This window comes from Blennius ocellaris (assembly GCF_963422515.1).
Source record: "Blennius ocellaris genome assembly, chromosome: 20".
NCBI classification, from domain to species: domain Eukaryota; kingdom Metazoa; phylum Chordata; class Actinopteri; order Blenniiformes; family Blenniidae; genus Blennius; species Blennius ocellaris.
In genome coordinates, this window is record NC_137669.1 from 20,077,445 (window position 1) to 20,105,003 (window position 27,559).

At 42.6% G+C, this 27,559-nt stretch overlaps 1 protein-coding gene across 1 annotated transcript in view; it reads left to right on the forward strand.

The window, feature by feature from the left end:
* Positions 1-253: 253 nt before the first annotated feature.
* pvrl2l (PVR cell adhesion molecule related 2 like) overlaps positions 254-27,559 on the forward strand; it is a gene marked incomplete at its 3' end in the record, with an annotated part of 186,580 nt that continues 159,274 nt past the window's right edge. Inside the window, exon 1 of the mRNA XM_080515828.1 lies at positions 254-485. Coding sequence (XP_080371954.1) covers positions 395-485 — 91 coding nt within the window. The 5' untranslated portion in view covers positions 254-394. The remainder of the gene's footprint in view (positions 486-27,559) is intronic.

The window sequence follows — 27,559 nt, forward strand, 5'->3', positions numbered from 1 at the left end:
TTGTTTCCATTCCGCTCCGCTCGCAGTGGCCAAGGCGCACGCAGCCCCGTCAGAAGCCCCACACACACTCTCTCTATCTCTCTCATACACACACACACACGCACAGAGTCAGCCGGGGCTACCTGCGCGCTCTGCGGTCGCTCCATACGGGGAGGGGACGGACTCTTCCTGTCGCCACCAGATTCACTGGGAAAACATAGTAAAACTACACCCGATCCAGACCGCAGACACACGGGAGGGAGAGACAGGAACGCTGCAACTTGGCTGATTTCAACCCGGCGGGTTTGAACTGAGCTGGAAGTTTCCCCGGCCGATCGGAGGAGAAGGAATACTTTGGAGCGGCACACGGCGCGGTTGTGGATATTTGCGTCCACCTCGTCTCCTGCTCTGAAGAATGGCGAGAGATTACGCATCGCGCTGGCCGGTGTCTCCGGTGAGAAACACTTGGCTGGTGGCAGCAGTAGCGGTCTTCCTCACAGCCCAAGGTAAGAGATACGACCCGTGCCGCGGCGAGAGTCCGCCCGGAGCTCCCCGCAGCTTTCCTGCGCCGGTGCGCACCGACTGCGACCCTTTCGTAGCCGCGCGTCCGTGTCACGTCTCCGTGTCCTCTCCGGCTACTGGCTGTCGGACTGAGACCTGTTGTAAAAGTTTATTGTCCGAGCTCTCGGTCGGATGTGCGTGCTTGGGTGTTGCCGAACCAGAATGGCGAGGTGTGGCTCTCCTGGTTTGTGGTTTTTGTCCTAATTCCCCGCCGCTTCAGTCTGCAGGTGACTGTTCAGGAAGCCTAATCCTCCCTGAGCCTCTCCAAACCCTTCCTGCACGGCTGACCTGTAATCTGTGTTTACCTGCTGGAAAGTGTCGCCGGGAAATGGGGCGCAATCACAGCCGCTGGTCTGATTACTAACCATTAGAGTAATGGCAGGAATGGGTCTTCAGTCTACTGAGCAACAGGGTGGCGATGGTGGGAAACGGCCTCAGCAGGAAATGAGACGAGCTCGTCCCCTGCTCTCCAGGTAGACCTTCAACAATGAATCTCACCTTGTCAAGTGCTCTTAATGGATATCCACTCCAGTGATTGTAAGATAAAAGACAGAAGGTATTCAATCACGAGTGAGGGAACGAGATAAATGCCTCCGTGCAGCCTGACTACACATGAAATGCCTATACTGCTAATTAACACATCTTGTTTGGGAGAAATCATAATCTGCCACACTGAAATTTAAGTCAACAAAAGATCATACATTTTTATTTTTTTTTATTTTCAATTTTTAGTTTAAAGGTTATGGGAAGAGCAGAATTTCATCATTTGCCTTATTGGATTCTCTAATGAGGTCCAAGATAATGGTCTTGTAAAGTTTTACTAAAACCCTTCAGTTGTCTGGCACCAATGTATTTGTGATGTAATATTGATTACACCTTGTCATTTTGCTTTAATCTGTGTGGGGACTGATCTGAACTCAAGTTAAAATCATCCTGGAAGGTTATAAACACTACAGCTTTACCGACTCAACAAGAGACTCCAATTGTTCTGCATTTTAATTTCAACATCATCAGAAGATTAGGAGTTCAGCTCTTTACAATTTTCGTCGTGAGACTCAAATGGATTGGAATGACACGTCAAAGGAGGACATTGAGAACATTTCTGATTTCTATTTTCTTTATTGCTTTATATGCTTTATATTTGTCATCTTTTGCTGTGTGGGGGAGTCATGATCAGCTCATCTAATCCCTCATTGAAGTGTCTGTCTGTTTTAGAAGCCCTGTCATCACTTGAAGTGACTTCACAATGCAGTTTAGGTTTGAAGTGATCATTTTTGAGCTTGCGAGCTGAGATTGGACTATCGGGAGACGCACTCGATTTACCTTCTGGCAGGGCTCTCTCTCTCTCTCTCTCTCTCTCTCTCTCTCTCTCTCTCTCTGCAAGAACATTGGAGTAATGCAGTGAGAGATCAACACATCAGTTTATGTTGCTTCTTTTCAATGTGCTTGAAATCCCAGATGCAGCACAGTAAGCAACGCGTGGCGATTACACTGCTGCATCACATCATTACATTTAGCACTCTAAGCATTAATACTCAATAAATAACTGTGTGCGCCATAAAATGAGGTTACAGTGAATCCATTGGACGCATAAGCTTGAAATATCACATTGTTAATGCCATAAACTAAGAACAGGCGTCGATAACGTTGCACCCGAGTTACACTTGCAACACATATTATCCCCGCTCGAACGTTATAGTGATCGATGTGACGATAACCATCATCCCAAACGAGGGGAACAACCCCAAACTGGACAGTTTGGTCACACACTGGCGCTCCCCTTTCCCAGCAGCTTTTCCCGCCCCAAGAGGGACCGGCTCTAAAATGTATAACGGAATGTAGCGGGGCCATTGTGATGGGAATAAAAATGTGTTGGGATGCTCTCCCGACATGAATCTGTCACCTGTTGTTTTCACTTGGGTGGAACCAGTATCATCTGTCACAGCTGTCCCCCAAATTGTCACCGGGGAGGAAGAAGACGGGTCATTATGGAGTTGGGAAAATATGTCTTCTCGCGCGTTGACGCACCTCGGAGACGTTTCCCTGAGATCAAATGAAACGGGAGGGCGAGTTATTCCCAGGCCGCAGGCCTCTGCTTTGCATTTAGCAGGAGCATCTGTTGCGTAATCGCTGTGACGGCGTGATCCGCGTTGTTTTAACTGGGGGTTACAAGACGGGGTGAAGAGTTGGCATTGAGTGCAATTAGCCATGTAAATGACACCTTCTCACTTCTTGCATACTTTGGAGTAATGCGAGAACACGGGAACAGGAAAAAAAAACAGGTAGAAAAATTAGAAGTGTGGCGTCTGAGACGTGAGCGCTGTAAGCCGTTGTAGCAACACCGGTTGGCATGAGGATGACAGATATTCAGCTGAGACTCGGCTACATCAGGTCTGCATTGTTGAAAAGCTGTCAGATTGTCGTGGCGCTATCCCCACAGGTTATGAATTAATTTGAACGTGCAACAAGACAACTGTCTTGTCATCTCAAAACTCACATTGCAGCTACTTAGTCAGTGAGCTACTGACACTGAATGCAAAGATATATGAAGCCAGTGTGAGCGAGGCAGGATGTGATCAGACTAAACCGTGAGCATGGAATGATGGCCTCTATATGTTTACTTGGCGAGCACAAGTACACGATTATGTGAGGAATTAACAAGCGCTTTACAAAGAGGGGTCAATCGCAGCGTTGAAACCTGTTAAAAGAACCACGTTAACCTTCAGTAAAAGTGGCAAAATTGAGTTGAGAGGATATCATTCTGCAGCAATGATAATTAAGTCACTCCAGGTGCCCCCCCCCAACCCCACCCCCCCACCCCCAACACCCGTGCTCGTCTCTATAGGCCCAATCCTGTGCTGAAATGTCAATGATGATGAGTCCCCTCGACGGCTCGGTGGAGACGAAGGGCTGATTAGCTTATCACTTGGAGAGCAGGCGACCGATGATTATCGCCCTCAGAGCAGCACGGCCTGATTATCGAGAGCTCTTATTAATGACTCATAGTCTGCCTTGCATCGCACCGTGTTTGTTGTTTGCATACTTGTGTAGTCGGTGCTGCAGCTCCTGTATGGATCGCAGATGGGTTCCTTTCATCTGGGAGCGAGTCGGGGAGGATGCAAGGGAGAAGTCTTCGCCGTAATTGCTGGAGGGGGGTGAGGAAAGCGCCTCTCTCTTCATCCCTTAAGTTCTTGTTCAAAACAATTTTTTGGTTGATTTAAATATTCATGGGTTTAATACCTGATGCAGAAATGCTGTAATTAAAATTGAAAGACTAATTCTCAACAAGAAATGGCAGCTGACCATCACAGCATCTATTTTAATGTTTCTGCTTGCCTGATGTTTCAGTTTTGTTATTAATCAGAAAAAAACCCCCCCAAAAAACCCCACAGGCTGAAAAATTCCCATTATTTTAAAGCAAAGCACAGTTCTAGAAATTCTGGTGAGTTTCTGATTTTACAAACTTTGTTTTGGAACCCACGAAGTCACCTGACCTCCAGGTTAGAACGATTTGGCGCCTCAATCGGCTTCTGAAAAACAGCCGGTGGCCGCGAGGTCCCGGCCCGACTGAGGCTGATGGCAGATAGACTAAATGTCAAGCAGAGCGTCGGGGGAGGAGTGATCCTGTGCGAGTGCAGAGGGCAGAGAGGAGGCTGTTATTCTTGCTTGAAGAGTTGATCACAAGTGTCTTTTCTGGCGAGAAATGTCAATGGCTGTGCAAGGCAGGTGGATGCGTCGCCCGCTTCCGCTTTCAGCATATACCGTTCAAAATGGTTCTGTTGTCAACTTGTTTATGTGGAACTTTGCTAGCATTGTGCTAAAAGGATCCCCTCGTGAACGGTGAAACAAAGGATGTGTGAACGTCGCATAGATGAAAGTGTTCAGACAAGTTTCCCTCCAGATCATAGAGAGATGGTAAAGGGGAAAAAAATGGATTTGTACAATGTGGAGATTTGTTTTGTGTTCAGTTCAGTGTAGTTCACGCTTCTTTGTTATTTCTCTATTGAACATTCGTTGTTAATACACAGCATTCTTGCAAACAACTGTGAATTGATGTACTTTTAAGTAGGTTAGGATATTGATAATTTAGAAAAATATATAGCGTTAAATATTTCTTTCTTGGGGACGATTTCAAGCATAGAAAACTATAATCTTCATACAATCGATAAGCCATCATGAGCAAATGAGGTGAATTTGTTTTATACCCAAGAAAGTCATCTGGATGTTTGGTAATTGTACACATTTGTAGTCGATGAGAAAAGAGTTTTAATCTCTTTTCTTTACACCCTCCTCTTGTAGGAATGCACCAGTTCCTGGTAATGTTTTTTTTCTTTCTTTGCAGCAAATAATCCCAAATAAATATTCAGTGATGTGCACGGTATAAAATTCTGCTTTTTCCAAAAACTACATTTTAAAATGGGCATTGATTCCTACAATGGAGGCGGGGATTCCCTTGTTTCGAGTCACAGTTTGCGGCTGATTGAATATTGCAATTGCCTTCAGTCATGAATGTTTGAGGTCGTCTGTCTCCGTTTGCCCTGTGATGGCCTGGTGACCCTACCAGGGTGCGCCTGGCCTTTATGTGTAGTCAATTCTTATGTGCACATTTTTGTATTTCCACTAAAACTCACCCACGCTGTGCTATTCCCAGTGCGACTTCTCCAAGTTCCCTTCACTTTCCGCTGAGATAAATAATAACAATAAAGAAGAGGCTGCTGTCATGTTCAGATCACAAACAAGCAGTTTCGGGTCCTGACCTCCATCTTGGCTGTTTCTGGTGAGGCTTGATATTTTTCCCCACTGGATTAGACCTCTGATGTTGGTGGTGGTTTTATGAATGACTTGCATCACCACAATCTCCACGGGATTGAGGCCAGTTTGTTTTGTTTTTGTTTGGGCTGTCGTGTGGTGATGATTCTCACCCAGAAAAGCACAGTAACAAAGTCCTGCTGCTTTGAGAAAATATTCCTGCATCTTAATTACAGCCTTTTCTCTACACTATTGACAGACTTGTACACAGAGGTGTGTCGCTCTGTGGGCTGCGTTTTATTCGTCTGCTTCTTGAAAATTTTTCTTTTTTAAAATTCTTGCCTTGAGGTTTGCTATTGATTCGGTATTAAAATATGAAAAAAGTTCACACATTTCTATGCGGGTGATAAGTGATGAGAATTCTATATTGTGTGGCCTTGCATTGAGCCTTCTTGCTATTTTTCTGACGACTTAAGAAGTCGTATTGATGCTTTTTGTTTTTCCTCAATAACCTCACGCCACGGCCAGTCGGAGAGTCGTGTCTCTCGGGAGATTGTAAAGTGGTTGGCCAGAGACGATTTCACATCCCTTTGTTGTGTGACCATGTGTGGTGTGTTTGTATTTCTTCACACGGTCTGTTCAAGGAAGTGAACTGTGATCAGGGGAACAGGTTGGAGTCTGAATTGCTCTAAGAAGCGCCATCAGTGCGTTTCGCTGAAAGTCCTGGAAAAGGTTTTAATTCATCACTCCGACTGCCAAGAAACGGCAAGCACGGAGGTGGTCAGCAAAAATGTTTTTTTTCCTCTACCCGCTCTTTTAATTCCTCTTCAGAGGAAATGGGTTGCTAAGCAAATTCCAGATCACATTTCTAGAAATAAACCGTATCATGGCTAACACCTTGGCATTCCTTTGTGATTCTTCAGCAAACAGGTGTCAGTGGAAAGAGGGATTACAGAGCGTAGCAACAGGACCGGGGCCATGAATCACAATTGAGCTGATCCACGGACGGTCAGCGGAAGGTTTTGGCTTTTAGCTTTCGTGGTGCAGTCAGCGCTCTCTGCGTCGCGAAAGCCTCAGTGAAGCACACACTGTACTGCATACACCCAGTCATCCACTTCAACCCGTCATAGGGCCTTCACTCAAGTACTGGGAAATTAAAACTTTCTACCCAAGGCTATTTCAGGATTCAGTCTCGAGTTTGTGACTTTTTAAAATAAGAAAAATAAAACACATATACTCTTGAATATATATTAAAGTAATAAACAGTATTTCACAATTTAGCACTTTCCTCACTGGATATTTGTCTAAGATTAGAAATTCTTTTCACCACATCCTGTACATTACTGAGCACTAGCATCCGGCAATATAGCATGTTTTCCAACATGCTGTCAACTCACTAAACCTATATTTTAAACAAAAAAAACCCCAGATTAAATATTGCTTCAAAGTGGCAAAATACAGCAACATTTGTTATCTGGGTAAAGCAATCGTGTCTTTTCACAATGTTAAGCACTATCCATCCAGGTAATCTGCCATTAACTTGCTTTTGTTTATTTTGAAGTGACAGAAATAAAAGCAAAACTCAAAATATGATCAGTTGACCCTTTTATAGAGGAAAAAAAACCACAGTGATTGTTCTCGGGTCCGGGAGTTTAAATTTTACCCTTCACTATAATTTCTGACAAATATCAGAGAGACAGCAGTGCAGCGTTGCTCTTATTCCACTAATCTATTAGTATTGGTGGTTTTGTCCTCTCTCTGGGATTCATGGCAGATCTCTGGCTTTTTGAAACACTCTGAAACAGCTTTGTTCCCCAGTCTGAGGGCGCTGTCACACCTACCATTTTCACACTGACCTAGTTGAGTTTTGGGACCGAGCAGTGTGTGACAGGTTCAGTGTGAACAGACGCACTGAGACCGGGCTGAAGAAACAACCTCTGTACGACTCCAGTGGCGCTCTGCTGCCATCCGAGTCGGATGTGATCAAACATGTGATCCTGTCAAACCCATAAAGCCACTTGCAATGCCTCATTGATATTTGGTCTAGCAACCAGATAAACACGTGGATGATAGAAGCAGATCTGAACATTCTCTGTTTGGTAAATGGAAGAAAACGGCTACAGTCACTCAACATGCAACAGTGCTGCTTAAAAGCTATAAAACTTTTTTTTGCAGTAGAATTTGACTCAAAGAATTAAACGTAGCTACTATAGAGAAAGTTGGTGATGACCATATCAACATTATGCTCTATTAGTTGATGATAATTTTGTTTAAATGGTGAACATGTGTGAGCACAAAACCAAATGTGTTTCTTTGGTCAACAGTGACATGTGACAGTGACACAAAAAATACTTAAAGAGAAGCAGACGCACCCATCCTTCAGAAACTTTCCAGATTCTATATACATTTTGTGAGGATAGATTATTTCATTTAATTTCAGTTTGTTTTGCAAGTACAAGCACTTGTGTTGCAGTGTGCATGAAAAAATGCACATATACACTTTCTACAAAGATGAGCAAGGCTTTGATGAGATTACAATGTGAGTAATAATATGACTGAAAACTTAAGGCTTAATAAAAATAATAAAAATGTAGCTGTACTAAATAATATCTTTAGTGATTGCGGAGGACAACAGGGGAGGTTTTCAAGGCTTTTTTGTTTTTAAACATTATGATAAAAGGTAGAGAATAAACCCCAAAATAATGGGTGGAGAAAAAAACAAACCCTCTGAATCAGTGATGGTGGATCCACTCATTGTAGTCAATACAAAATGTTTTCCAACCGCAGGACACCCTGACCCCGTTGGGTGGGTGTGTCCTGCCATGTTCACTCAGCGGTGCTGGACCTTCAGAGATTATCTGGGGGCTCAAAGGAATAAAAAGTTGCATACCGATGTGTTCAGTGACGGCGAAAAGGGAATAAAAAGAACATATACAAACTGCCTTACGTGCGCGTGAACACATGATCAACGTGGCCTCCCTCCTCCTCTAATTCATTTTTTCCCCGACATGCAGAGCAAAGAAAACTTCCTCTCAGGCTTTCATGGCCCGATCGGGCTTTCATTTTCCCATTCTTTCAGCCGTCCATTCTTCTCCCTCAGTCTTATTCTCTTGCCCTCTCTCTCACACTCTTTCTCTTGCTCACGACCCTATTTCCAGCCGGCCCTGCTGGCTGCCGCTCCATGGCGGCTCCCAAGTGGGAGCCCTTTGTGTTGGAACAGCTTTTGGTGGAATTAAAAAGAGTGCCAGGACAATCCTACCCTCTACACCCCCCCCCCCCCCCCCCCCCCTTTTTCTATCCCCCTCCATCCAGCGCGGGCTCTCAGTTCTTCTAGGCCTCATTGTTTAGAAAGTGAGGGAGCGAGGGGGAAATTCAAAAGTGTGAAAATGTTTAGACAGGCGCCCCTGCTCTGTCTCCCCGTCTGTCCTGAACTCACCCAGTTCGAGGTTCTCCTCCTCCTCCTCCTCCTCTTCCTCCTCCTGCTGCTGCTCAGCCAACGTTTCCTTTCCAGATATAGTCTGTCGGTGACAAAATGGAAATTGCCTCCTCTGTCTGTGTGGGAGAGCAGCGGTGGGTCAGGCTATGATGTGACTCGGTGACATTTCCAGTTGTACCCGTGTGGGCGATTAATAACCGCAGTGACATTGTTTGCGTTGCTTGCATCATTACGAAGCCTTTAGCCGGGGATATTTTCTTTCCTCCACAAGGAATTTAAGAAGACAGCCCTGCTTGAGCTGTGTGCCATGGTTTCCAAATTTGGCCACCCTGGCAGAGATGTAACTTGTTACTTGCATCACTGCAGGTGAAAGGAAAGGAAAGCAGAGCAGGACGATATGAGTGCTGGCTGTTTAAAATGTCAGTGGCATTACTAATATGATGCAGTCAGGCCAGGACATCTCCATTCATGCAAATGCACCGCATCCTTTTCAGCCTCCTCGCATCCCCTGTGCAGGGTAACGAGTATTTTTCACATTGACGTGCACAGTTGTGAGATTAACTGTATTTCACTGTACACTGTGGGGCGGCACGCCAACAGCTGCAAATGAAAGGTCTTTGCATTCTTTGTCCTTTTGATATACTAATAATGAGTCCCTCCTTATTCACTAAATAAAACATATTTTAATGGCATTATATGTTGTCACATACACTCAGGTGGGGGCCCGTGCAATCCATGCCCACCAGCTACCATAAATATGCTTACTGAGTAGGTTTACTGGGTCATGGCCGATGTGACTCACTCAGCCCAGAATATGCATGCTTCAGCCTGGTTATTGTTTCTTGCTTTAAACGCCAATATTTCTTGTCCAATAAAGAGAGAGGGATGTAAACCCAAGCACGATTCACCTGCTCTCGATCATCTCCCATCAGCCCTTTGGCGTCTTTGTAGTAGATCCAGGACGCGTCGTATCCTGGCGTTTTCTGGGCAGTACATTGAAAAGTTAAGCTTTTTTTTTCCATTGTGGATGTCCAGACCTCAGACTCTGTGCAAGATTAGAAAAAGAAAAGTCAATTTCCTGTCCTAGTTCAAGCGCTTTCATCAGAAAAGGCCAGGCCCATTGTCTTTTGTCCTCAAAATGTGAAGGTGCTATTTCTAGACCTCCATTCTTCTAGTGTTCAATATTTACGGTTCTTAAAGACAATAAGGTATTTTCAAGGTTTACCTTTCACAATCAAGTCATTCAGCCCCTTAAAACTTCTAGTCCCTGGATTTTACAGCTCTGTTATTACTCTTTGGGACAAAGCTTGACAAGTCAAGAATCTTTTTGGAAGAAAATGAGAAAAGTCAACAGCTCACAGCAATGCAAATGGGATTGGGTAAGAATAGAGGGAGCATTGATTTATTCCCCCTCCTCGGTCTATAAATAACAGTCCTGCTCCGTGCAGCCTGGAGTCTGCTAGCAACAAGTTGTGCAGGTCAGCATCCCGGGGAAATTGGGCCCTTCTCCATTGATGAAATGTTAAAATGAAACGAGGTGAAAGACGAGGAACAGTGCATGGCAAACCGTCTGGCTCTTCTCTCACCTCTGTTATCGCCCTTGGCTGATTCAATATTATTGTCGAAACTGACTTCATCACCATGCATGCACGAGTGTGTGTGTGTGTGTGTGTGTGTCCATGGCGATCGTCTTGATCAACCACGTCTTCTCTGACAGTGTTGTTTCTCATTTGCATAACGCAAGCCAACATTTCCTCTGCCTTCGCTCCTCACAAGCGCCTACTGTTCGCACAGCAGCACATTTCCATGCGAGTCACGCACACATTAAAAGAGAATACTGGTGTCATTTAGAGTTACAGCCCATTTACTACTGCCTCTGTCTAGTTTGTCCCCCCCCCCCCAATCATTCTGCAATGCTTGCCATGTGTAATTAGATCATTTTTTTTTTGTCATTTTTTTCAATACACAGGCTGTGGGTATTTCAAACCTGGCTGCAAATGAATAGTGTCCTGGCAGAGGAAGCAGTCACATGTAGAAAAAGACATGGATGTGACAATTAAGTTTGTCAGGCTGCATGTTTTTGAGGGATTATTTCCTGGCAGAGGCTTTCTTGTCGTCTGCGGTTGTCAGGTGACTGACAGGAAATGGTCTACATTCTAAATTAACAATGGGCTGTGGATTCTTTGTCAGCTTGCAGTTGAAGACATGGAAATATACCCGGCTCAACAGAGAGGTCGCTGAATGTGTGGACCGACATGAAACCAAACCTATATGCAATTTAGAAACGGAGCAGACGGAACAGCCGCGCTTAAAGAGTCATACACTGAGTGCTTTTAATGATATATACAGTAGATGATTAAATCTTTAGTTTTGAATTAAAAAAAAAACATACAAATGGAAAATCCATTGAAAACAAGCCCATCAATGTTGCCTCGACTCTTAATAAATTTTGTTAAATAGAAGTCTCCTTACACTGCTTTACTCACTTAATACACCAACCTGGCAGTGGCCATGTAAAGGTGAAACCAAGGATTTCTGTGGCAAAACGCTCTCTGTGGATTTAAAATAAAACAAAACCATCTGTATGTTGAAGGCTATTTAAAACTCAGGTTGCTAACAACATATGGGAAATAAATGCTATAAAGTATTTTGTGGCTACAGGGGAGGTTGTGTGAAATTAGCATCTGTTGAGATTTAGAGCTACAAGTCTGAAAGTGTGACGAATCAGAACTTTTGAAATTATAACAAAATGAGGTCTGCGGCGCCGTCCTCATTTCTGCTTGAAGGCCGTATGTAGAAGTCTTGGTCTATTACCACTCTTTATTGTTCATGCACATAATGCATTTCTGACCTTCTGATCTGATCTTCCCACAGTTGCAATAAAACACGCAGAAGCTTCATTTAGTCTTTATGCGTCATATTTCTGTAATAAGATTACCATGAAGTGAGGACATAACTGGACACAACAGTGCATCCACAAGATTAAATACTTTCTATTTCCTTGTCATTAAGTTGAAATTATAAAAAGCATGCATATAGTGCAAGTATCCCCTTTCAAGCATACTTCCAACACTTTTAGAAACTCATGTTTTAGGGTTTACATTATATTGTAGGACAGTTGTACTCGATAGCATGGATCCAATTTCTATTTTCCAGAAATGCAGCCAGTTTAGTAAATGTTTATGCTTAGAATTAAGAATTTCATTGAATTTGTCTGTTTAATGCCTGTGAATTGATGGTTTTATATTCATTGAGCTTTTAAATGTCCTTTAAGCCTGTTCAAAACACTTTATTCAAATAATTTTGAGAATGGATTATCCAATCCTTGGCTTTTATAGATGGATTATTACATCTATTCCAATATTATGGTTTGTAGATTTTAGACCATTCATAGGAAGTAAAAAAAAAGACTTAAATCGCGCGTATTGTGGGATTTGGGGCTGGAAATTCACGAAGACCAGCTGTATTGTCTTGCCCCCAAAAGGTGCCACTGTTATGATAAACTGCACATGTGAATTGTACACATTGAAAGTGAAAACGTATATATAATATCCACTTTACATTTACTGTTGATCACATTCGTTCACACACACCTTTCATAGCAAGGCATTGTCACTCCATTGGGAGCAATTGGGGATTCAGTGTCTCGCTCAAGGACTCAACGACATGCATGTGGACAGGTGGAAATGGGAATTGAACTTGCAGCCTTCCGAGTGGGAGGGAGTTGTAGCTAGTGAGCCATGCTGCCCACTATCTTGGTGTAAAGTGCATTTTGTGTATCGTGTATCATTCAGTGGCTGGCAACACTTAAGAAATTAGAAGGAAGGAGGAAGTAAAGGCTTGATCATACACTGGGATTATTGCCCTTTAAGAGGTAAAATAAAGGTCACCAGAGCAGAAAAAATAAACTTAATTAGGCCTTAAAATCCCCAGAAATCCCCAGATTAAAATGTCCTTTCTCTATAATGGCCCACCCTGTTCTCCAGACGAAACCCTTCAGACCACCATAGCTGTATTGCAAATGAATTCGAATCATTATTTCCCCGTACATCCAGAAATATCTAATAGCTCCCATACAAAGCAATACGCAAACACAGATGTACAAACAGTTTGTCCTCCATCCTCCCTGGGCCTTTATTCCTGCAGGCTGCTTCAGTACCTGATTAGTTTCCTCAGATTCTTTCAGTCTGATGAAGAAAGTTGGTTCCAAACCTGCAGAGCAATTCTCTCGGTTTTCTTTCTATCGGGACTCCACACTTCTTCGCTCCCTTCCTCCTTCGTATATGAAAGAAAAGAAAAACCTTTTTTTAACTCCAGACTTGTTCCGTCTCTAATCTAAAAGAGAGGGTCACCTCTCTATTCTCATGATTCACTGAGTGAATTTCCTCTTATGAATTCCAAATTGAGTTTTTCTTTACACAAAAGGTTGATGTTCTTTTGACATGAACTATTCAGTATTCCAGATGGAACCAGACATCCCATCTTTCTGTGATCGCCAATGAAGGTTTTCATTTGCATGATAGAATTACGGAATTCTTTCAAAGGCAGGATTTTCCATTTTATTCTTTAATAGTATATCATTGTCAAATGACTTGAGATATTGCCTAGTGCTTTTCTGCAGGCCCCGTGGGCTTTTTTCCCTCATAGCTCATTTCATTATTTTTCCTCCCTGCTGCTTTTGATGCGTGCACTTACCTGTCACTCAGCCAGAAGTGTCTTTAGCTGTTTCCTTTTTGGTATGAGCGAATCCAGTCCAAGTCCTCCTCAATTAGAGCAAATGAGAGTCCAAAACAGATTAGTGCGGCCGCTGCTTGTAAATAGCTGCTGCCGAACATCTGTCATGCTTGTAACTACCATGTGTCATTGTCGACTTGAGTCTGTGCAAATGTGACCAAAACAAAAGTCTGTTTTCACTCTGCTTTGTGTTCAGCCATTAAAATGATTCAGGCTCTTGGAATGAGGCACAGTAGTGTTATCGTGAGTAATTCTGCAACAATAACCAGGTCCAGCAAGCAGCACACAACAGGAAATATAAAGGACCTGCATCAACACTTATCTGTGTGTGTGTGTGTGTGTGTGTACGTGCATGACTGCACTCCTGACAAGCTCCTTCTGTTCGCTGCAGCGATCCAGCCACAGTGGACTGTGTGACGGGTGAAGATGTGAGTCCCTGTGACAGACAGAAATACACAGACTTCAGCTTGAGATTCATGAACCCTTCCAAATGACGTCGTGTTTCCTCTCACTCTAAATTGAATTATTATATCCCCCTCACGCTCGCATTAACCATTATAACCAGCTCCTCATCTGAACCTTGACGCCACAGTCCCCCTCCAGACCGTAAGACCACAGATTCAGTCAGTCGCCGTGCATTTTGAACTCCACGAGCCAGACCGGAAAGACACATCCCTCCAGCAGGATTTCCATTTAACCTATTTGTATTTCCTCATCTTCCCACACGGCAAAGAGGGGTCCCAATCACGTCTTTTTTTTAAGCTTGTCATATAGTGGCATGAAAGCTTTTTGTACGTCATTCCTGGACCTCTATGCAATGTCCAGGAAAGACATACAAAAAGCTTTCTTTCTGACTTCCCCGAAGACGTCTTTTGCAGGTATGGAAATTATGTCTCAAAGACGTGTTTTGGACCACTGTTGCTCAGTGGGTTAACCCTATCTACTTCTTTACTTTAACTCCAATACTAATTTAACCCTACTCTTCACCCAAAGCTGGGATCATTTTACCGGATGTCGCCTTCTTTGCTTCCTAAGTGATCAATGCAGACTCCGTCCTCAAGCGATTCGTGTGGGGGTTTACTCATTCACATAATGCATCTCATAGCTGCATAAACACATATTTATCACAATGAAGTGCTTTCGCCCCACGCTCACCTCAGCAAGTCAAGCTTTAAGATCTAAAACCAAATCTTAACTATAAAATGTTATGAGATCCAGAATTTCCTTCCCACAGTGTGCTTTGGACCCTCGTCTGGCATAGATTGTACCCTCCATCACTCTCGTCTTACTAAACGCTTAAAATGAATCCAAGCAAAGTGGTATGAGAATTACAAAGCTCCTATGAAATTATTGAATGACAAAGTTATTCTCAGTGGCTCCAAACATTAATCTGCCAATAAAAACCATCCTAGTAGTACCTGACTTGTGAAGTGGAGCTGCTCCTTTACTTGCCTCTTTGAGAGAAATACATTTGAGAAAATTACATTTTCACAGGCTTTTCCCATTTTAAAAGCAGGAGAATCGGTCCAGTAAAAATGAGCTGACTGAATTCATCTTCCTATTTGACGAAGTGCTTAATTCAATTACATTTATTGGTATAGGAACCTGCCTCGTTACAGAAAAACCACAATAACCCCACTGTTTACACTGAGCAGTGTCTAAATGTGAATCTATGGTTGACAAATAATATTAAATTAGGTTTGGGGACTGTAAAGGAGACTGGAGCTGGCTGACAAAAGCAGGGTCTGTGCTATTATGAGCTCGGCAATTATGGCAGTAATCTGCTAATCTGCTGGCCACATTGAAAGTTTAATATCCATCCATCCATTTTCTAAACCGCTTATCCTTTTCAAGGCTGCAGAGCAACAAAGTCATGCACCAATGGGCTAAAACCTGGTCCTGAGATTACAACCCCGCTTTGAAATTATAGGAATACAAAATAAATTGCGTTTAAATGCAATTTGAAATTAGACTTTTAGTATTTGTATGCATAACTAATCGAATTAAAGATTGAACCTGTGCAATAGATGCATTTATAAACCTGAAAACCTTCGGCCGTTTCTGCCTATACTCTGTGTTTTTCCCTCAAAGCCCATTATGTTTACACTTGTGGTCTAATAAATGTGCTGAATGCTTTCCCTCCTTCATGAAATATTTGTAAAGCGGCTTCATTTGAATATTTAATACTCTGAATTGTTCACATCTGTGCTAGATACCTAGTAGTGTTTGCCACTTCACCAGCACCAGCCAGCAGATGGAAGAAAAGCCTGAAACCATCTGCAGCCGTTCTCCTGTGCTTTCTGTGCTTTCTTCTACGTCCCTCTTTGAAAACTTCTAAAGCTCACAGAGCTGCTCAGGGTCAAACCCTCCGCCACATCTCTGAGGTTCATTCGGTTCATGCCAACAGCTTTAACATTTTAAAATTGTATAATCGCACGGGCATCAGTCCACTTATAAAATATGTTATATTTATTTATTTTTCTTGCCAGACGGGGAGATGATTATTTCAAATGTTGCCACCGTAAGGTGTATTGTATATCCCGTATTCAAACCAGGCTCCCTGACTCTGAGACAGTGCTTAACCCGCGGAGCTTGGCACAAAATACTGTAATTGAACCAAAATGAGAAACATTTCAGTGAAATGGTGAAGAATCTTCGGGACAGGACTTTTGTCAAAAAATGAAGCATGTTTCCTCCAGGAAGTGATTTCCTGACATGTCTATTTTTAAAATAACACCAAGATTGCACCTCGGGGATGTTATGTAAACTCTCCCAAAACTTTTTTTTTTTCTAAGAATTTCTCCCAACACCATAAGAAATTCTATAATGTCCAGAGTGTAAAAAATATTCACAGTTGGCCTCAATGATTGTCTGGTTCTGCAGTTCAGGGCTGGAAATCTTGACGCTTTCAGCTAAAATGGTTGTATGTACCATTCTATACGTTACTGGGAATGAAGGACAGTGTTGAATATACACAAAATGTCCCTGTGAATTCTCATATTCCATACGAGAAAATTATTTCTCATGACGTTGATAGGTTAGAATAGTACTGATGTGATCTGAACAAGTATTTTGTGTGTATTGTATTGCTTGGCCTTGCACTGTGCGACTGCATTGTTCATTATAAACACTGTAATGTAGAAATGCAAACATAAACATAGGTTACATCATAACTTGAAAAGCTTTATTATCTCAGTTGTAGAAACGCGATATATCTTATGACTTGATATTAAATCCCAGCCACCTCCAGTAGAAAGTGCAAACCGCGAGTCCACCTTGCAGCGCATCATACTAACCTTATTATTTCCTGCCACATTATTTCTTCACCTGCACACTCTCCCTCTCTGCATCCATGAACCTTCTCACAGGTCTCCCTCTTCTCCTCTTCACTGCAGCTTTTCTTTACGTAGTCATCGTCCCTCCTACATGCATGATCCGTCTCTCACTTTCTCACAAATCGTTCAAAACGAGCTGCCACTCTCCTCGACTCAGTTAAAAAAAAACCTCCACTTCAGCTCCTGAGTTTTACTCGGTGCCACCAAACACCAGGTTGGTTCTCACTACTCTGGCAATGTGAGAATTTGTCATAATGTACTAGAAGGACACATTTTACATGTTTCCTACTCAGATTTCTTCTTTATCATGATGTAGGTGACTTTGCAAAATTCAAATGGGTTTTCTCTCAGTAATGTAATTTGTCAAAATTGACTGATGGCCCAGCTGGTACTTTGAAAAAAAATGCCTCAGTTAGATTTCTTCTGATTGAGCGCATTTCTATATCGGGTACGTGTGCACTAGATTTAAAAGATTTCTCGTCAGTGTTGGATTAAAAATGTGACAAAAACTGTTGTGTTTTGCTCCTTTGTTGAGATCTAACTTCTGTTTTTTGATGTTTGTGCCAGGCTGTCGTGGCGTTGTGGTTTGCCCTGTCTGCTCACAGACTGATGGTTGTTTCTGCCGGGCATTTTGCATATTCTTAGCTGGTGACTTTAAACTGCCCGTACGCGAGTGTGTGAGTAGCGACTTTCCCTGTGATGGACCCTGCGTTCACCCTTTTGCTCCTCGTAACCATGAATTGGATAAAACAATATAAAAGATTTATGAATGTGTTTTGCTCCGGAATGTAATTTAGAGATTGTATTACATATAATCTTTGTGTTTACATTCCGGTTTGATATAAGGCAGCAAAGGATCATAAGTCAAAGTAATCTTTTCTCACTGTTTCATCAAGAAGTTGCGAAAGTGCCCTATGCAAAGTTATATTGCTGCTGGAGTCGGGCTCTCTGTCTCGGCATATCATTTAGAGATGGGCCCTCGTTCCTCAGCTCTGAAAGTGAATTTCACTGAGGCAGTGCCTCACCTCCTCCCTCCCACGGTGTTTGTGCTTACCTCAAAAAACTCCATTAAGTAAGGAGCCGGGATTGGAAAATAGAAAATGACTTATGCGCCTGGGCCTCTGACCTCTCCGCCCCCTCATCCCAGAGTCTATTTCCAGGTGGTGGGCTTTCTTGAAATGTGAGGATGATTTCTTAATCCCCGGGGATGCGTCTGAGAATGGAGGAGAAAATGCCTGGACAGTTCTGGATTCCCACCATGCGAGCGTCCTGATGGGCGGGAGACGGGCCGCCCAGTCAGCTGGCTGGACGGAGAGAAAAGAGCACTAATGAGATGTGCGCTGCTCTTTCATGTGTGTCCTCTCCTCTCCGCAGCATGCCATTCCTCTCCACTCGGTGGGTGTCTGAGCTATAAGCTGAGCGCTTCCTCACCGCTGATATACAAAGTGAGCGTGTCTGAACTGGAAAGTTAAATAGGTTTGGAATTGAATCAGGCTTTTTTTTTTTCCCAGTGTGAAAGGCGGTGTGAAGGAGAGCGTGCTAATGAGAGGGTTTGGAACATCCCTTGTTCTTTACAGCCATCAAGAGCATGGAACTGGCCAAAAGGGACGAAGGATGGCGCTAGGAACGGGATGACAGTCGCACAGCTGAAAGCTAAAGCTGGATTTCAATAAACAAAACAAGCAGCCAAATGAACCCATTGATTTCTGCAGCAGGAAAACAAATCTTTTTATGTCTCTCCAAAAGTTTCCTTTAAACAGAAATTCTTCAGTCACACCATCCCCTTTGTGCCTCATTAAAATGCACATTTCATCATTTGTGTATACTGTATATATTTGTGGAGAATTAACTCGGATCAAGTGCGATAAGTCATCTGATCTAAGATTTGATCCTTGTGGACGAGCATCAAATACCATGAAAGCCAGATCTTAGTGGTTGTGCATAATTCTTTAGAGTTTTTTGAAGCCATACCTCATTTAAATAGATTTTCTATGATGATGAAGATAATATTAATTAATCACTTTACACAGGACACACTGGTGCTGCCATTCCTTTTTGCCTTACTGCAAGAATAACTACTTTTGGTATGGGGGGTGTTTCTGTTTGGAGTTTGCATGTTCTACCTGAATGTGGATGCATACATATGTTGGGATCTGTTTCTCTGGTTTCCTCCCACTGTTTGGACTGGTAACCCATCATGACTGTACCACTATTTTGGGTCAGAGGTTGGATGGAGAACGTAAATAAAAAAAAAACATGTCAGAAACTCCTGGAGGTTGTGGATCTGTAGAGGTGGAGTTGCTGATGGAGTCAATGTGGAGGCAGTCTCATGTGGTTTTGAAGGATTCGAGAGTGATTATTGTCTTTGATTTATCTCAGTTCTATCTCAGAAAGTTGACGTGCATCCATGATTTAATTTTGGCGAGGCAGCCGGTAAGAGTGGATTGAATTTCATTGGTGATGTAGCACTGATTTGCGGTGGAAAGAGACTCGCTGATGATGAATGATGTTTCCATGGTTTGTGTGTGTGTATGGGGGGGGGGGGGGGGGGTTGAGAAGGAAAAGGGGATGACCAAGCACCAAACACTGGAAGACGTCTTCGGAGAGCGAAGAAACGATGGCGTTTCCGATAAACTATTGTCCGCCTATGAGCTCGCTTTTCAACCCGCAGATGGTGATACGACTTATTTTCCCACCGTAGTTTCCATTAATCGTATCACAGTTTGAAATCAATGTACATGTGCTTAAATGTTACCCAAGACAGCTGCGGAGCATTTAATCATTTTATGGTATTTACAAGCTGTGGCTGCTCTCATGTTTCCTCTGAGCACCTCCATCACCTCCGTCTCATGCTGCCAAGCAACATCCTTGTTAAAGCGGCAAGCAAGAATTCAAGAATAATTACTTTCACAACATCTGTCAGTGGATCTGTCCTTGCAGTCTGCCGCTCCTTTAACAATGTCTTTTGGGTCTTTTTCTTTCAGCAAATGTAAAGGTTAATTATCTGAGGTGATGGTAAATAACTAAATCACAAACCCGAAATCAACAAAGTGTTTGTTTTCCTGGACAGGCAACCAGGTTTAGTAACTTCAGATAGCCTCTCTTTTATGTTTTCTTCTTAATTCACAATGAAGAATTAAAGGAATTGTAGGAAAAAATCGTTCTGCTAATAACTGTGGTGTTATTTTTGTAGTATTTCTGGTTAAATAATCATCTCTCATAGTGTTTGGTCTTTTGTGATAGCAAAGCATCTCCCAATGAATTTATCTGATAAACATTGCAAATTACAGTATCTATATTTAAACAAACACAACAAAAGTCTAGGTCTATTTTCCTTTTAAATAACACATTTTATTGTCGGACACTGGTACTCAATAATGTATGAGCAGCAATCAATGGGGTAAAAAGAGTATTTTTTAACCAGAAATGCTAAAATATGTGTGATTTAGTCAGTTTAAGCTACTTTGCAACAGATTTCACAGTGTAATTGGGTGCTATGGTGTGTCTTTAGAAGAGAGTGTAGGAAAATGCTTCAGTAACACCCTGAAGCAAAACAAACTTTATTGAAGGCCTCCTTAAGGCTTACATATGACTACAATACAATTACAAACAGTTTCTCTCACAGACTCATTGGTAAAAGGAGTAAAATATGTACACGTGATGATTTGCTTTCCAAACTCAAACATTTTGCAGGGCCGGTTCCTGCAGTGACAAACCAGCAGAAACACAGATTCTCATATTTGCCTCTAAAATTAAAATGCATTGGATTTACACTTTCCAGTTATTTCAGTCGAACTGGCTTACACAGCATAATCACAGCGCCAAGCTTATCATCGCCCCATAACAACACAGTTGATTTGAGATGATAGTGAACATTATGTAATTGCTTGTTAGAAGCAAATAGGCGCCGGGCACGATGGGTTAAATGCCAATTAGCAGCGTATGTGTGTGGGTTTGGATGGGGCGAGTCGACACAGAGGCAGGACTGTTTGCTGGCTGTAACTCAGAGCAGTTCAGGACTCTTGGTTCTCTCTGTTTGACTTGACAGGTCTCGCTGAACAGTCATCCTGTTTTTTTTTTCTTTTTTTTTTTTTTTCCTATTCCTGGTTCTTTTTTAGTTGCTGGGATGCTGAGGTTAGCACGCTGTGACAACTCTCTCACTCTGCTCACTGTCCTCGTTCCCCGGGAACGACGGAGGCATAGAGCGGAGGAACACGTCAAAAAATGAGGACCGTGAGGGGTCCTAACCTACTTCACCCTGTCCCCTCCTCCCCGTCTTACGCTCCCTCTCCCCGTCGCTCTTTTTCTTTCATGTTTTATTTTTGCAGAGTGTGACCGCCGGTGCGTTCACGGTGGCTGATGGAAGGCGTTCATACATGCGAATTCCCTCTGACACTCACACACACACACTGCAGTGATCCCAGCGCTGTCCGTTCAGCGCACTGACTCTGCCACATACATGAAGTAGCAGCTACACACACACACCCACACACATACACTCTCTTAGTCTGGTGGAAGCACTCAGCGGCAGCCCCCTGACAGCCATCCAGTCACAGTCTCTTCTGGCAGAAAACAGATAAAAGCTGTTTCTTAAAGTCTTTTCCCATGCCGTCCCTCAAGGCTCCAGTCATTTCTTCCCTCCCTGCAGGCTGTGAGGTGTGGGCGTTGGCAGGATGCGTGCATGTCTCCCTGTCTGTATTTCTCGCTCTATGAGTTTGCATGCATGCTGCGCATCATCGCTTTATGTCTGCGCAGATGTTCCCACGATGGTGAGAAGGAGATTCTACTACTTGGAGCGCTGCAGCAGACGTGATCTGCAGCTGTAAAAACGGGTGAATTGTAAATATCTGTTATAACAAGCACATGTGCACTGGGTTGAGGCCGCATTTCAAGTATCTTTACAGCAAAGCTAATGCATTAACATCCTTCTATCCTTGCCTGTGTTCTCATTTATGTTTTAATTAGCACTATATCCAAAAGTGAGATTCATGAGAATCACAGCATGCATGTAAAATTCGTGAAGTTGGAGCTGCTTGTGAAATTAGTTAATACAAAACATCACACTCCTTTAAACTTCTCACAGTAACAAAGATGTGTCTTGTATCTTTGCCATGGAAAAGCAGCACTTATACTCAGTTAGTGCACAAGATTGTATTTTATCGAAGTTAGATTAAAATCTTATAAAATCTGAGAAAAAAATGACGCCATCAGAATACACATAAAATACCTGACAATAGACATATTGATGGCTTTAGGTGCTACTACTTTTTTGGTTTTTTCATAGATGATCCTGTAATGAAAGGCAGGCAATGTTAAGTTTCACTGCCAACGTCACAACTGTTACCTCTCAAGTCAAAAAAATCTTTCAATTCGTGGCTATAGACACGTTTTGAGGAAGCACAGTGGGAAAGAAGATGAATGGAAAGACTTTTTTACAAGTCCAAGCTGAGAGTCACTTTGTGTCAAATGTGCATGTACTTCCTGTGTGTGTGGTTGGCCTGTAAATCGCTAGTGACCCGTGCAGATTGTGAGACGCCCACACACGGCTTCAACACCCCGAGTTGATTCAAGGAGGTTTATATGTATGTATTCATATATATAAGATGACTCATTCATCCAAACAACACTCGACACACTGACAAGTTACTGATGCACCATCTCAGCGACACATTTCATGACGAGCACTTGGTATCTGTCAAAGTTTGACTGTAATCATTATCCCATGTCACCGTCTGTCCTTGTAGCCATTTCTCTTCCCCCTGTACACTCCCTCTCATTCACTAAAGTAAAAAATCCCTCAGACACGACCTTTAAAAGCAGGCATGAGAGCTATGTGGCACGCAGCTTTCTTATTAGGAAAGAGGACGAGGAGGTGACATTGATTCCTCTTCCAAGTCTTTGTCTGCTTTTGCTGGCTTGTTAGTTGATTGGCAGGGCAACCACCAGTGGAAGGATAATTGTCACACAGATGTGTCAGTCCACCCACTCCTGGTATCATCTGCCGAGTTCAACACAAAGGGTGTCAATTTCTAATGTATTACAACCACAGATGGATTAATTATGAGCTTTAATCAGTCCGTTATCACCAGCATAATACTGACAAGTGTAGACACACGACACTGTCCACACAGCATGTTAATACACACCCGTGAAAGTGATGGCTGCTAATGTTTGTCTCTACAGATTGAAAATTGAAAGGAAAAAAAAAAAAATAGACAGGCCCGTGCCAGTTTTCTTGATTTTTGGCAGCTGAATTGTTTGACCTATAGGAGACTGCGGGGACCTACTCAGCCAATCGAAACGCCAGCGCGCGTCACAAAATGTGTTGTATCAAACCTCCGTCTGCTTCATGTGACAGGCGCCGCGGCGAGCGAGCGACGCGGCTGAAATCAGAGGTGACACTCACGATGTCAGTCACATTCAGAGTTAATTAGTCTGCTGCCATATTTGGAACGAGGTGGGACAAAGAGGAAGAATTAAACAAGAATGGGACAGGCAGCAGCTGGTTCCTAATCCAATAAGTGATTGTGTGTTATTAAAAAAGCTCACGCGAGCTGCGAGATTAAAGCCGGAGCTACAAGTCAGTTTTGATTAATTAGAAGCACGATTAATCAAGTCCGTCCCAAAACACATGCATGGATTGAGGGAAGTGAGGTTTCCATGGCCATGCAGACAGATGTAGGATGTACAAATAACCCCCCCCCCCCCCGCCCCTTCATATATATAATTGTATGTATATGCATGTATGTAATGATCATGGCTGTTGTTTTCTGTGGTGAAAGTGGGTCACGTCTCACTCTGTCAACAGGCAGTCTGTTCTCTGTTCTCCACCTGAGATTTAAAGTGCGTCTTGGTTCTTCCACACTGACGCTGCTGCTTTTTTTTTCTTCCGCTCTCATTTTGGTTGATGAGTTAGGGTGCCGGTTTATGTCTCCAGTAAGATTGAAAAGCTGTGTGAATATCATAATCTGACATTTTATTTTATTATTTACAGCCAGAGGTAATGTTTCTGAATGTAAATCACTCGGAAACAGTAGTACACTGTAAGCCATCCATCCATTCATCCATCCATCCAAACACCGAAATGTTTGTGGTTGGACTGGTGTATGCTCATTTTTTTTTAACAATAGTATCTCAGGAGGTTCTACTCTTGATATCTTTGTTATAGCTCTGCTCAAATGAAATTGTATTTTTTATCTATTGCTCTTATGACTATAATAACATTCACACTGCTTGGATTGATTTTGATTCAATGGGTGTAAAATTGTCAAAAAATCTGCAGTAAGGAAGTGCTTCTGCCCCCTTTTCCAAGAAAAATATCCAACTTTGAATATCTGTCACTTCCTCGTATTGCTCAGAGCTTTTTCTTGTGCTTGTTGCAAACGTGTGAATCTTTTCAGACGTTCTGCCGAAGTCCTGAAGAAGTCCTGCAGAGTGCTTTAAAGTTAGTTTGGGAGTTCTCCAGAAACAGTCTGAGATGCATAGAACCCAGAACCATTAACAAGGTAAAGGAAATAAAGTAACGAGGAAAAAGGATTATCTAAGAGCCCAGAGATCAACGTCACAAACTCAAATAATGGAACAAATAATGATGTCAGGGAGGACAGAGACTCTTGTGAATCTTCCTCTCGTGCCAACATGAACTACACCCACAGCCATCTGAAGCCTCGCTTCTACATCAAAACAGTATTTATCAGAATAAAAATGTGTCTATTTAGGCTTTAAATGTGGCACAGTGGCTTCACGTGTGTAATATTTATTCCCTCTGACTGGCGTCTTTCCACAGTCCAAAGTCTAATTTCCCTGTGTGCGTGTGCGTGTGCGTGTGCGTGTGCGTGTGCGTGTGTGTGTGTGTGTGTGATTGTCATTTTGTTAGACTGCTTCTCAACCAATATCAGCTGGACTCTGTGACCTTTGATAGGCCAAATAGACATTAAATATATGGACAGGCTTTATAGGGCACTCGCATACTCTGGTTAAAAGCTAAAAGTATTTCAGTGACTGAATATAGTTAACATGTGTTAGTTACCGCAGAACCAGTAGGGAGTCTCCAAAAACGGGCCAAGAATCACGTTGTTCACAATTTATAGCTTTAATATCTTGTCTGAATGGGATGTAATTGGATTTGGTTTATTTTAATTCAATCAGATGCATTGGGAGTTCACATAAAAACTAGCATACAGTCTCATACACTTGTGTTTTTGTGAACAGTCCATATGACATAGCACGGTGTCAATATTTTAAGAATTTATTTATTTATTTCAAGGTGAAAGCATAAATTTATTTCCCGGGAAAAATTCAACGCGGCTTTTTATTGCACATAAAGACAAGAATAAGTACGATGATGCACACTCTGTATGCTGGAGGAAATGTGAAAGAGCAGAAGCAGACCAGACACACGTATTTCAGAAATGATAAACACAAAAGTACTGGAGGACAGGATAAAAACCAATAGAGTGGGATGATCTTCTAATGAGCTACTTTTAGTGATTTTAGTTCGAATGAACAAACTATCAGATTAATGGATTGATTATTGACCTAAATAGTTTGGTTTCCGGTGAGAAAACAAGGAAATGTGGAAAAACTGTGTTTCTCGCTTGGAATTATCAAAGTTAATGATGATGAATTAAGTGAAAGCAATAACGTCAAGTGTTGCAGTGCACCGATGATCATTAACCCGCCTTCGTTTGTTGGTAAAAAAAAAAAAAAAAAAAAAAATGTGCAGGAATGTCTTCACTGGCTGTATAAAGGTCAAATCGCTCAGTAAAGATTAACTGAGACCTTGCTTGTTGAGGAGAGATACTCATGTGACGTTCTGACCTTGATTTTTAAGGAAAACATCAGAAAAAGTTTTACAATTCCAAACTCTTTGAATTCATTGCCTTTATTGTGTCGCCGCCCCCAAATTCACTATCTGAGCTAAATTTCTAATTCTCGTCGCTTTGTGTGTCCTTGATTCGACGTGTGTGTGTGTGTGTGTGTGTGTGTGTGTGTGTGTGTGTGTGTGTGTGTGTGTGTGTGTGTGTGTGTGTGTGTGTGTGTGTGTGTGTGTGTGTGTGTGTGTGTGTGTGTGTGTGTGTGTGTGTGTGTGTGTGTGTGTGTGTGTGTGTTTCTGCCAACTGCATCGGGTTGCTATCAGATCAATGCGGGTTACCACAGTGGCTTTATTCAATCTTCCCATTACTATAAATGGGCAACAATGCAAAATGCAAATTACTGTCAGGCCGCAGGTTTGTTTAATCCTCCTCCTCCTCCTCCTCCTCGTCTCCAACTCACCTCATTTTCTTTATTTCCTCATTTTGAGCTATCTTCACCCTTCTGTCTCTTTTAAATGCTGTTCATTACCTCTGTCCCATGCTTTGTCTCTTCTCTTCTCTTCTCTTCTCTTTTCTCTTCTCTTCTCTTCTCTTCTCTTCTCTTCTCTTCTCTTCTCTTCTCTTCTCTTCTCTTCTCTTCTCTTCTCTTCTCTTCTCTTCTCTTCTCTTCTCTTCTCTTCTCTTCTCTTCTCTTCTCTTCTCTTCTCTTCTCTTCTCTTCTCTTCTCTTACTTGGCATGCATGGATTCCCTCCTCTCTCTCCTTGTTATTCCTCTCCCTTCCTCTCACCTTTCCTCCTCATCATTGCCCTCCTCTCCTTTATTTGCCATTCATCACCTCTGCTCTCCTCCTCTTGATATTCTCCCCCTGTGTTTGCCAATCATTCTCCTTCCTCCTCCTGTCATCCTCTTTCTCCCCTCACGCAGGCCATTCATATCCTCTCATCTCCTTCCTCCTCCTCCTCTTCCTCCTCCAGTTAATCAATTCATCATATTGGCTTTCCTCGCTGCTCTCCCTTGAAATTTCTCTCTTATTTTAACCTTTCATTTTCTGTCTAAGTGCTGTCAGATACCGGCCCTAATCTCTTGTTACAAACAGAGAAGTCCATTTTGCAGTATATGTCAGTGGGAACTTTGTCAATAACGTCCTGGGATGAAGGCAAAGCCAAACATTTACTCCTGTGCTCAGAGACTCACTTCTGATTTGTCTCTTTTCACTGCGCTCACGACATGTTGATGATGTTTAAAGGACTTAAATATTCAGAGCGTTTGGCGAGACAAGATTAACTAACCTCGATCAACGTCACTGTGATATTCAGTCAACTTTAACTTCATTTTCACCGGTTCATGAGGGACCCTTCTTTCTGAAAAAACACCGGAGTGGTGTTTCATTCCATACTAAGCCCCATTCACACGACCACGTCTTTAAAGGAAAACCAACACGTTGGATTTGCTACTTGTTCTCCTCCTACAGTCCAACAACATGTGTCTGAGTTTGATTGGTGACTTTAACTGTCCATATCTGTCAATATGAGCGTGTGTGGTTGGTGATGAACTGATGATGTGCTGCATGTGGGTGAGAATAAAACAAATCTGACATTGGTTCTGTATTGCTGATACTCCTCGTCTCTCCTCAAGAGCACGGCCTTTAATATTATTCACATTCTTTTTGATCAATCGCCACCGTGAAAGTATTGATTTGAAGACGCCATGAAGAAATGCAGCAGTATGACACGGCGTGCATTATAAAAGCCTTCTTAAAGCGTCCGGCTGCACACACATTCTAACTCTTTGCTCTGGAGATACTTGGTTTTTCATTTATAATGGCACAACAAGATGCACACGAGATCCTCTGGCGGGGCCTGGATGCCATCGATTGGTGTTGTTGTTGATATTCACCACCACGCCGGCAGCCTCCAGATATTGGTGGTGGCTTATTGGCCGGGTGGGG